The sequence below is a fragment of the Sinohyriopsis cumingii genome, chromosome 7 (assembly GCF_028554795.1).
Source record: "Sinohyriopsis cumingii isolate HCF-2022 chromosome 7, ASM2855479v2, whole genome shotgun sequence".
Taxonomy (NCBI): domain Eukaryota; kingdom Metazoa; phylum Mollusca; class Bivalvia; order Unionida; family Unionidae; genus Sinohyriopsis; species Sinohyriopsis cumingii.
The window spans coordinates 70,220,412-70,233,552 of record NC_142967.1 but is presented as its reverse complement, the minus strand read 5'-3'; the positions used below and the strand labels follow the sequence as shown (position 1 = coordinate 70,233,552).

At 35.0% G+C, this 13,141-nt stretch overlaps 1 protein-coding gene across 1 annotated transcript in view; it reads left to right on the top strand.

Moving 5' to 3' along the window:
* LOC149795477 (exosome complex component CSL4-like) overlaps positions 1-13,141 on the top strand; it is a 46,299-nt gene that overhangs the window by 25,394 nt on the left and 7,764 nt on the right. Inside the window, exons 4-6 of the mRNA XM_089965277.1 lie at positions 880-968; positions 4,710-4,743; positions 9,805-9,857. Coding sequence (XP_089821403.1) covers positions 880-968; positions 4,710-4,743; positions 9,805-9,857 — 176 coding nt within the window. The remainder of the gene's footprint in view (positions 1-879; positions 969-4,709; positions 4,744-9,804; positions 9,858-13,141) is intronic.

Sequence of the window (13,141 nt, the reverse complement as noted above, 5' to 3'; positions counted from 1 at the left end):
TTAGCAAACTTCCACTTTTCATTACTGGTTATAATTTGGGATGTTAAATACTATGCTTCAGTCCGATGGCTTCGTGTAAGATTTAAATGACACCTTCCTCTCGTAAAGTTGGTGCATAAGTTTCTTTAGATTTGATTAAATAAAGTAAAAACTTAAAATTCCTAGAAGAATTTGTGATCTGTGTGATCATGGATCATGATGTAAACTTCTTGGACTACCTTGTTTCAACTGTATTGGGAATGTACATAAATTCTTTAATATCACTAATAACTCCAAATAGAGGTATATTACATGAAAGGCAATTAACCTTTTCTGTATACATGTATTAGGTATAAAAAGCTCTTTTGAAATGATTGTTTATGTTCAAATATATAATTGACATAAAGACGATTTATTCTTGAAATGGTATCTGATTATAAATCACTCTGTATTTCATTGTGTAGTCTTTATGAATTGGTTATTCAGTCAGTAATGTCAACCAGCCCCCTCTGCAGTAGAGAAGCACAGTACCTGCCTGATTAGTCGCATTGGTAATTTATAGGTATTTACCCCACTGCCATGGAGCCTCGTCACAGAGCAGACATGAAGGGTATTAATTCCCCCACCACAAAATGTTGAAAGTAAAACCTCACGTGATCTCTATTGTAGTCAACCCTGAGTCGATGACAATATGATAACTGTAATGTTGTATTTAATTATATTATTTTATATCATAATAATTGAATTCTTTGTCAATTATACAGGCAGCTTTCACATCACAAATATATAAATTGTCATAAAGATAAGAAGTGATGTCCTACAGTAATATATGTGCAGCCTACTATGAATGTACATGTATCTATTTTATAAGTAGACATTATTTTTATTTTAACATTTCAGATAACAAATGTAACCCCAAGGTTTTGTAAATGTGCAATACTGAGTGTTGGAAGAACACTCCTGAGAGAGACTTTTAGAGGGCAAATCAGGTAATTGTAAAAATACCTTTTAAATTTCATTCCATTCCTTTTTGATATATTTGTACTTGATTCAACTTAAATCCTTCAACCTAAATCTTTAGTATGAGCACTGGTACATCATTTACAATGGAAAATACCAAGACATACCAGAGTTCTCTCCCCCAGTTCTGTATAAACCTAGACATGATTCAGTTTAGATGCATGACAATTCCAACAGATGAGTCCACAGTATGTAGGTTTTTTTGGGCAAACTTATCTTTTATTTCATCTTTTTGTACAAGGTGAGTATCAGCCCTGTAGTGTGCATGCTATCAAACAGTCCAAGTAATTGTACACGGATCAGGTGAAGTCACAAAGGCCAGATCTTAGTAGATGAAGACACCTGCTAATTTATTCTTTTGATCAAATGACCTATTACATGCAGGTATGCTTCTATACAACAATATGCAACAGCACTTTAATCCATCATACTGTAAATCTTTCCACAATGTTTAAAATTTAAAATACTTTGCATTTTATCATATACCAAATTTAGAAAAATTGTTAAAAGATTTTGGGATATTGTTTACCAGAGAGACAAGAATACTGATGTTAATTATTATAAATCATAATAAAATCAGCAGTTTTTTATGTCATGTGCAGATGTACTTCATTATTTCATGATTATAATGCTTTTCTGATGGCAACTCCACACTTATTCTGGTGCCAAGTGCAAGGCTGCATGTGAGCCTAATTTTAAATAGATGCCATCAGAGAATATTGTGGTGATGAATTAGGTATAGTTAAAGGTGAAAGATTGGACCATGACATCTTGCAGATCAAGGTGGTAGTAAAATCAATTGCATGGATGAGTCGCATGATGACCTAGTAATTCTCATGTATCTACACAGACATTCCGGATTCCTACTAGGTCATCATGCAAGTGTGTCTGCTACACACGAGAGCATATAACACCAATTGAGTAACATCATTTTTTGGTGATACGTGCTTAGTCGTGAGGAAATAAAGGCAAATGTGTGTGCAGGCATGGCATTGGATGCCATTTACCTGTGGACCTGGGTTCGAATCTCCGTAGAGTATGAATTAAAAATTCTCTAACCTATATGATAGTACTATCTGTGTGTGTATATATATATATATATATATATATATATATATATATATATATATATATATATATATATATATATATATATATATAACATGTTTTAATATCAGAAGTAATTAATGTTTTAATTCCAGTAAATGATATCAGAAAGATACAGATTTCTCCCTTTTTTGGACCACTTCATTGGCCTAGTGGTTCGAGTGTCCGCCTTGGATGCAGGAGGTCGTGGGTTTGAACCCTGGCTGAGTCATACCAAAGACTATTACAAATGGTACTAACAGGTGTCATGCTTGGCACTCAACGTTAAGAGGTTCTTAGGACTGGTCATTCTGGTGTCAGGAAAATGGGACTGAGTGGGACATGATGCTACATGTCTGCGGCATGATGTCCAGTGCTAGACATCACTATAAACTGCCACACTGCAGACATCATAGCAAGATGACTGAAAAATTGTTAAAGCTACATTAAAAAATTCAAATCACACACACACACACAGACATGATCCTTTTCTTTACTTGGATAGGTAGAAGAGAGTATGCCACAGTGCACCTAAGTTTAGTGAATCAAAGTATTTCATTCTCATGCTCAGAGTATACTATGTAAATCTAATCTCAGTTGTAAAATGCAAGTTTCATTCACAAAATGTTTCCTCATCACATGTTCCTAAATAAGGAAAATGCCAATAATCACAACTGCAGCAACAACTACTTCAGCTACCGTAAAAACAAAAATAATAGGTTGCAAAAGTGCCCAAGGAATTGTATGTCATCCTCCCATAGCCCCATTTCACCAATTGTATGCTATCTTCCCACAACCCCATTTCACCATTGTATGCCATCCTACCAAAGCCCCATTTCACCCATTGTATGCCATACCACAGCCCCATTTCACCCACTGTATGCCATCCTCCCACAGCCCCATTTCACCCATTGTTTGCCATCCTCCCACAGCCCCATTTCACCCATTGTATGCCATCCTCCCACAGCCCCATTTCACCCATTGTATGCCATGCTACCACAGCCCCATTTCACCCATTGTATGCCATCCTACCACAGCCCCATTTCACCCATTGTATGCCATCCTACCACAGCCCCATTTCACCCATTATTAACTAAGTATATATGAACATGAATTTAACAGTATGGAAAACTTAGCATCCAATCGATTGATTTCAACCAAGGATATAAAGTCTTCCATTTAATGTTGAAACCTGTCCTTCCTTACCTAAGTTCTTTCTTTTGGGAAATCCCACTGTCAGAATTGGAATCAACATTGGAGACTTTGATCTCTGATCTTCATAGCCAAGGCTGAAGCCAATATGGGGCTAGCTGGATGCAGGGTAATTTTAAATTTTTCTTCAAGGGCAGTGCATTCATTTTTTTGGATGAGCTTTAAGAATTAGCATAACTTAAAAGCAGTATGTGTAACCTTTCAAGCTGGCAGAGAAAATGAAATACATGTAACACACACTGCTGGTAGAATCCATTATCTCTGGCCAATTGCTTGGCTATATCAGTGCAGTTACAAATCAAGCATCAAAGGTTATGTACCAGCAGTAGGGCCAAGGCTGATACAAAAGATAATGACCCAGCGAGTGAGTAATTACCTTGGATGATTTTAATTACATATCAAAGAAGAAGTGAACATGAGTCATTTGAATGATGGGCTAGGTGACAGGATGTTTATTTTACAGAAATCATTGGTAAATAGTGTACAGGCAAGTAATAGTGTACAGGCAAGTAATAGTGTACAGGCAAGTAATAGTGTATAGGCAAGTTCTGAAATGTCATTGGTTGATTGGATGGCTTATCAGGACCACGGTGGAGGGGAGACCACTGCATTTTAGACAAGAAACTGTAACAAATAGCATGAGTGATGGAGGAAGACCTTAATCTTCAAGGATATTGATCCTAAAGGACTCGTGGTACTAATTCAGTTCCCATAGTTAACCTATGCAAACACCATGATATTAAAAATTCAGTAATTTAAAATTTTTAAGTGCTCATGATCAAACCTATATTTATCAGTATAGATGAAACCTGGATGTCAGCTTCTGTGTGGAAGAAAGGATATGAGCCACTGCATTTTCTGGACCTGCATGTGTTTGAAACATGCACTTTCAATTCCGCACCAAAGAGTCAGGTGCTAATTTTAGTAATGAGTGTTCCAAACTCAAGACTGTTAAAGGACTGAAATTCCATCAGTAAAATAGTGTCTCTATTTTTTTTCACTTACAACTAGGATAAGTTCTCAAAAGATTCTTTTTCCTACAACATAACTTACATTATTAACCAATCCTGGTCAGCCTAACCCATATATACTCTATTTTATGTTCACCCATTTCCAGGCTGGTTCCCATTTTTCCATACCATTAGTACCATGTGTTCTAAACTGCGCTACAGAACTTTGTTAAAGCTTAAGACATAAAGTGAATGTTGTATGTAGTGTTGCTTAAGATAAAATAAGAAAATATGAGTGTAATATGGTCATTTATCTGGATTTATATTACATACGGAAAAGTTAAATTTATCATAAAGTTACAGCTGGAGCAGCTACATGATGGTGAGAACAAGAAAATGCAGTGACAGAAACAGAAAATTTAATATTCATTGTGTCTCATTCTCATATTGTCTCATTTCTAGGAAAGAAGATGTCAGAGCCACAGAGAAAGATAAGGTATTTTCACATGTTTAATTTATACTTTAGAAATATAAAAGAAAATGTTTCAAAAACAATTTCCATGCGACCAGTAAATTTAAATTTTATGTGTAATTTTGCTTTCAGAAAGAGATTTTTACATATAATCAGCTAGTTTGCATGACCAAAAGGCAGAGTGAACTTATGGTATGGTCCTTTGTGTGTCATCTGTGTTGTGCACTGCTGGTTCACAATTGCTGTTTATGTTTTTTCTAACAGATCTGCATAGCATATTCTGGCATGATGCTCATTTAGATTTGTTCACCATCAGATATTACTACCATTACTAAAAATATTGAAATGTTTGAAGGGTTTCTTTCTCAAAAATCACACAACAGAATTTGACCAAATTTGACAGAAAGTAACTGGACATACAAAGCTTTCAGATTTATGCAGATGATGCCAATCCATGATGACATGTCACTGTCATCACTGAAAATAAACACAACCTCAGATGACCTATTCTCTGAAACTGCTGGGCAGAAATTAATAAAATTTGTTAGAAAGCATTCTGATCCATAGCTGCCAACCCTCACGAATTTGGTGTGAATTTCACGACTTTTTCAGCGATTCACGGATTCACGCCACAAGCCCAAAATTCACGAATTCTCCAATCCTCAATTATTTTAAATCTTTAATAAAATAAATGATTTCCCGTTAAGCGCTAGTTGTGATATTCGCAGTTGCCGAAACGGTCCGGTACTGCTGGTCGCGATATTAGTAGATCTACAGCCGATTAGTACAGTTGGCCCGGTAGCAAGCATTTTATCCTATTTTAATCCATATGTATAAGAGTAGTTTTACAAATGCTTTTGAGAGAAACTGGGGCCTAACCGGAATTATGCTCCTCGCATGCGTCACCAACACTGATTTGAGTTACCGTTCAGCATCGCATGTAAGATGTTGAAAATGTCTTCCCCACCAAGGAAAAGAAATGTATTACTCAAAAAGTGAAGTTTAATTTGGAATATATCAAAAATTGGCCATGCATTCTGCCATTAAACATTGTTATTCATTATGCATTTTGCACTCAGTGTGCCATCGCAGAGACGATGTGAGGAAGCATGTCAGTTGCAAAAAACACGTAGAAGTTGGGAAAATTAAGAATTCTCAGATTTCATCTTTGGAATATTTTAAGCCATGGGCAGAAGACCTGCAGGCTACTAACGCTGAAGCATTATTTGTGAGTTTTCTTGTTGAACACAATCTACCTTTATCAGCTAGAGACCATGCTAAACATTTGTTCTGACAAATGTTCCCGGACTCGAAAATCGCTTCCAAATTTTCCTTTGGAAGAACCAAAAGTGCTGCAGCTCCTGTGCATTCCTCACAGCAACAGTCAACAGTGACAGCGAAAGAGTATTTTCTCTAGTTAGGAAAAATAAGACAGACTTTAGGGCCTCCTTAGCTGCAGAAAATTTGTCAGCAATTTTAGTCACCAAGATCAACCAGCAGGCAAGAAGTCTGAACTGTTTAGAAAACAAATTTATGATCAAGCAGTTGAGGAAGTCTGCCACAGTATCATGTCTTGATAAATAAATATTTCTGCATATATGTAGGGTTTTAGTTTTATATTGCGAACTTGATATAGTGTAGTTTTGACGGTCAGAGTGGATGGAGATATTGTCATGGTATTTTTCACTAATTCATGTCCAAATTCACGACTTTTTATCCCTATTTTCACTAATTGTGAGCCTGGAAGGTTGGCAGCTATGCTTGAGAATTTATTCATATGATGCCAATTCACAATGAAATATGATTAAAATGCAAAACAAAACTGCTCAACAGACTTTGACCAAATTTGACAAGAATCCTTCTGGCATGAATGGCTTTCAAGTATTTACAAATGACGCTAATTTGATATCTAATATATGCCTATTGTTACTAAAAATAGAAACAGCTTAATGACTTCTTCTAAAACACTACTTAATTGATTAAATTTGACAGAAAATGTCCTGGCTTGAGTGTCATTCAGATGGATGCAAATGATGCTGTTCTGCCATCAAATATAGCTCCTGTTAGTAAAGTGGAAACACATTTATGTATGGTTTATCCAAGAAAAGCAAAGCTATTACTGACCAGATTTTTAGCAAAAACCACCATTGCAATGAAGTCTCATTCATTATTGGACAAATGATGTTGGTGTGCCATTGTATATTGATGAAGAGACAAAAACGAGTCTATGCTCTTGATATAAGTAACAGAAAAGAGTGAAAGACAACAAGCTTTGTAAAATTTAACAAATATATTTATTTTCCTTGAATACAAAGTGAAAATGAGAAAAAAGAACTTATATTATTGTGAATTAAATCCCAAAAGAATCCAAGAATTACAGACATAAGTCCTAGTAATTTAAAGTCCTGAATAAAACTTGGTACAAGTCCCAAAGAAATCGAAAACTGAAGTTGATGACGTGTCTGTGATAGCTTACGAAGTGTTGATGTGTCAACGGTCTTTTGTTGAATCACAGTAATATAATTCCAGGTTTGAATTCAGTATAAATTCCAGTGAATGTCTCTATCCAAGAATTTTATGAGGGCACTTTTGTGTTTCCAGAGAAAATAATTACTTGAATTCAATAGTTTGAAGAAAATAAAATTCAGCCCAACTGGTCACAACATAATGCAACTTTAAAGTGCTAGATGTTAAAGCAGGAATGACCAAGTCCTCACAGTTACAAGATTATATATTTCTCTACTTGACCTTGGGTCACAATTAGCATTTTCTATATAAAAAAATTGCCTAATGGAAAATAACCTAGAATGATTCTGATGTTTACAAAATCAAAACCATAACTTATAAAATTCACTTAGGAAATTCCAAAACCCTGACCCAAATAAACATATTTGCTTCTTCAGTTAATAAAGGTCCTGATATTAAGCCCATGCACATAGAGAATAATTTAGCTATGTTTTACTTGTTGACATGAAATGATATAAAAAAAATCAATCAAGTCAAGCAGAAATGAACTCAGTTTTGGACAAGGTCTAGTCCAGCATACAATGTTACATTACAATAGCATGTAATGAAATAACATTTGTAAAAACTAACTAACAAACAATTAAATTAAATATACATAACACTAGAAAAATCGTAAAACAGCATAAAAGCATCCTACTGACAAAGATTTTAGTTTAGAGTAAAGCAGTGGAAGTGGCCCATGATAAAGACTTTAAATCACTGAATTGCTGGAAAAAGTTTAAATCAGGTATAAAGTTATTGCTGGAATACAAGATGCATATATTTCAATAGAACAAGTCATAAAATACAATTCAATAGAACAAATCATAAAAATCTTTAAGTCAGCCACATAAGATATTATATTGAATGGTTTATAATTTAAACTGAAGACAAATAAAAATTAATTTTTTTGTAAAACACCAGATACACAGCAGTGATTGTTTTTTTTTATATGAAAATAACTGGAATGTATAAATGAATTTACTGATAATGTAGTGTGCCCACTAGACTGAAGAACTTAAGTTGTCATTTATGCACACCAGTGAATGAATTCAAGTATTTAAGTGTCAGAATTAGTTTACCTATTAATAATAGTCTTTTGTACACGAATACACTTCTGATAAAAGCCATGGCCAGATTTACAAATTTAGCTTCAGAAATTTCTTTGCTGAGATTTATTGTTTAAAGTTGACAGCATTTGTTATTCTTTAAATAATTTTAAAGCAAAATGACAAGGTGTTAAATAGAGTTTAACAGTTACTAGTATTGTCACAATCAAGTACCTGATTAATTTTGTTGTTTATATTTTATATGTAATGTATGTTATTTTTTCAGATTCATTGCCATTGCTCATAGATTATTTTTAATGCATATTTTGTATTTGTTAGCTTTTAATAGACAAAATATATAATAACCCAATATGACAATAACTCCTGAAACACTTTGTGATTTTATTACAGAGGCGTAGCAGGGGGGTACATATGTCCCCGGGCGCCAAGGTACAGGGGTGCCAAAATGAGGCTTACAACGTTACATTATAATAAGTAAACAAGGGTAATATTCAAAAATGTGATTGAACGGGGAGGGGGCTGGGGCGCCAATTTTATAGTTCGTCCCTGGGTGCAAAATATCATAGCTACGCCTCTGTTTTATTAATTAGAAAGAAACAAAAAAAAAAAACCACCTTAAAATCTTGAAAAATTTGGTAGATAATCCAGGCTGATCAAATTGTGGAACTCAGACCTGTACCTTCTGATGAGGTATTCATTGCCTTGACCATTGAGTCACTGCAGCTCCCAAGTGCAGATTTTAATGGTTTCCAAGTTGTCACATTACACCAAGACCTCAGATTACTAAGTGCAGACTTAAGAATTTGTGATGATTGCACAGATTAACTCCCCTTGTAATGCCAAGTAAGTGTACATTCTCAAGGTATGGGGCTATGAACAGTTTTTTTGGTTACGAATAAGAACCAGATCTGATTGTATAAATAACTTGTCCTTTTTATGCAAAGAAAATTATCCTATTTTAGTTGACAATAAGAGCTATGTGCTTCAAGCTTTCCCCTCTACATTTTCAATACCTTTGTTAATTTGCATTCACAAGCTGGCATGTTGTCTACCGAGATTCAGACCTGCCCAGATGTGCAAATTGTGGAATGTTTCTCTTATTAAAAAATATCTATATATGTTTCCATTTTTGTATCACTTGTAAGCATAGGCAACATTTTGATATCACTAATCTGATTGCATTTTCATCGTTGTTGTTGGCATAGATGATTGCATTTTGCTCATTTTCTCTGACATTGTTGAAGGTTCTGTAATGAAACTTCATGGTTGGATTCATTATGGAGAATACTCTTCGCTGCAGAAAGGTCACATGTTTTGGTGACTTTGCAAGGTTTATGGATTCTGTGAATGCAGAGTAGGTGAGACAGCATTTCGCATAATTCTTGTCTAAACAAAAATTCATCAGAAAGAGAGAAAACATCAGAATTCAAGGAATTCAATTACTGATTAGTAAATCAGAAAGATTGCATAACTGCTAGTAACAAGTACGAACATTTATTTTACATTTCAGGTGGAGATGTTCAAATGTTTCCGACCAGGTGATATTGTGGTTGCAAGAGTTATATCCTTTTATTTTGTCTGAAATTTACATACAATGTATATTCACTGATTAGTTGGATCAAACTGTAAACTGCATAAACCTAGATCTGCCAGTGCATAATAAAGAATAATAACGTTCAGGCAGATCTGGAACTATGCAGTTTGTTAAGACTAACAAGAAGAACAAACATCATTAATCCTGATTTGCCAGTACATTGTGCAATTGCAGATAAGGGTCTAGGTTATTTGCAGTTGTATGAACTTATCTGGGGCCCCGAGTGGCCGAGTAGTCAAAAGCGCTCTCCATTGCGGATCACTGCCATCTCACCTCTGTCTGCATGGATTCAAGTCTAGGATTCGGCTAATGTGGATATGTGAGAAAGCTTACCAGTAGCTTCTCATGCGTCGGTGGTTCTTCACGGGGTTTTCCCGGGTTCTTTGTCCACCATTAAATACTGGCCGCAATGCACAGCCTATCGTGTGCTGAAAAATGGCATTAAACCACACAACAACAACAACAAACTTATCTATAGTATTTCATACAGAATGTTTGATCAGCTGTGACACAGTTGCTTTTATCACCATGTTCTTGCATATCTGACTTAGAAATGTAATAAAATATCATTACTTTTTGCATAAATACTGTATATGCTTGTGTACAAGTCAAGTCCAACAACATAGACCATGATCTTTGTTTCTTGTTCTACTGGTTACTTCTAACAAACTGTAGAGACCCAGATCTGCTGATGAATTATGCAACAAAAGATTTGGGTGTGGACAGTTTGCATTTGTGTATGGTACTTTAGAAAAAACAATTCAGGCCTGTTCTTGATATTCATGTCAAATACCACTTATTGTCGTATACTTGCATTATATCTAGCACCACTTATTGTAGTACTCTTGCTTACAGTATATGTGGCAAAAGCAAAAACATGGGTAAAATTTATTGATGGAAGCTGACATCTAATTTATCAGTTCCCTCTTAAGCAAAGTTGAATCCGGTAAAATCAAAACCCTTGGGACACACCCACCCCAACAAAAGATTTTGGTTTTTGTTTTACTCTGGTTTACGCAGATGTAAAAAAAATGTCTTTTCCTTAGCATATGTGATGAGAGAGAGATTATGTGTTAAAACACCTAAGATTTGAAATTTTTTAGTTCTAGCCGTTGCCATGAAAGATCATTCAGTTTGTCAGATTTGCTGACATTGCTGAAACGGTGCTTGTTTCCATCACTCTTGTTTTCAAATTCATTTTTGTAGAATTGCATTTTTTTCAGAATGTCTGAGACAGTAATGTTCCAATGACAAATTTCCCCCTAGTTTTTTAATGTAGGTTTTGGTACAGATTCACACCATTGATCAGACTTATTTTACTCTTTATGGATAGTTCAGTCCTACAATGCAAAGTTGGTTATTCTGCCATCATGACATGTGAATGTAGACAAATGACAGTTATGGCTCCTTAAGTGCATGTATGTAATGATTTGTCTCCATTGAGACTCAGTTGAGTGAATCTGTCCTTTAGAATACTGTTTTGTTAGTTTCTACCGGCATATCATCAAAAGTAATGTGGCCAGTTAATAAAGCCCTGATAATTTAATTTTTACAAAAATCAATATTCTGTTGACAGGTGCATAGCATCTATCACAGTTAAATAGTAAATAGATGTCAGAACATACTTACAAAGATTTAATTATTAATAATTTACCTTAAAATTTGGATCATTTTTATTGTGAACTGACTTCAGATTGGGCTGCTGTAAGCCTGAATCTCCATTGGTTCATATATCAAATATTGTTTAAACTGTGTGAATTCTTGGGATTATTTTTCAGGTCTTTGTTTCACAGTTCTTGCTAATCATAATTAATCTGGTTCAGTATATGTCAGGCAGGAATTTAACAGCTAAAATACATTTTCAAGTTTGAAGTGAGTTTTGGTTTTGTGGGAGTCTTTTTTAGCGTAAAATTTGGGATCAAAGTTTTTTTAGTCATCAAAATTGATGGATTTCAGTTTACTGGGTGGAAAAAAGATGATCATTGATATTAAAGAAGGACAAATTCAAGAGGATTCTGATGTACTGTTTTGAAGAATTTCATTGTATTTTGTATTTCCCCAAAGATAACTGAAATTTTTAAACAGAATGAAATTGGTTTGCTAATGAAAGATTTTGCAAAACCTTGCATAAAATTTTATTCACCAGTAAAATTTTTAAAACAAACTTTGCATAAGTGAACATTGATAAGGGATACAGATAAACACTGGATTCAAGTGAATATGGATATGGGATACAGTTAAACACATGGCTTGGGGCCCCGAGTGGCCGAGTGGTCTAAAGCGCTCTCCGTTACGGATCACTGCCATCTCACCTCTGTCTGCGTGGGTTCGAGTCTAGGATTCAGCCAATGTGGGTATGTGAGAAAGCTTGCCAGTAGCTTCTCGTGGGTCGGTGGTTCTTCCCCGGGTTTTCCCGGGTTCTTCCTCCACCATTAATACTGGCCGCCATGCATAGCCTATCGTGTGCTGAAATATGGCGTTAAACCCAACAACAACAACAATAAACACATGGCTTCAAGTGAACATGGATAAAGGATTCGGTTAAACACATGGGTTCAAGTGAACATGGATAAGGAATAGAGTTAAACACATGGATTCAAATAAACATGGATAAGGGATGCATTTAAACATTGGTTCTGTACAAAAACGAAAGAGTACAACATTTTCTATATTTATTCCGAGACCAACTTCTGGAGATTTGTTGTAACACGTGACTACCATGTTGACATATACTTTCTCACGCAGGGAGCATACGATGCAGGGAACCAGACTACTCTGCTTGATGAATCAGGCTGACCAAGTTTCTTGTAGTTGTGCTCGAAATAAATATGTTGAGAATGATATTTCTTCCTGGTTTTTACAAAAGGTATCAGACTTTAATTTAATATAATTGGAAATTTTGTACAACGATATTAAAAAGGAGTTGGTTGTTGATATCACATGACTATTGGACTTCCAATGTCATTGTGTGAGAGTTGTGAAGTCATGTGACTATTAACGCAACTGGCGAATACCAGGTACATTTTCATCTATGCCGAGTTTCGTCTAGTCTGTCAGCAGATTAAAGACATAATGATTATAATGCTTCCCATTTTTGAGAAAATAAATAATTTTCCTATCGATTTCATGCAGGTATAAGTCGATATAACATAGTTTAAATTTGCTAGTCCCAGTGGTAAGCTATCTTATGGTGGCAGCAGATTTCAAATATTTTATATATGATTGCTCTGAACCCACACTCCATCCTAAATGT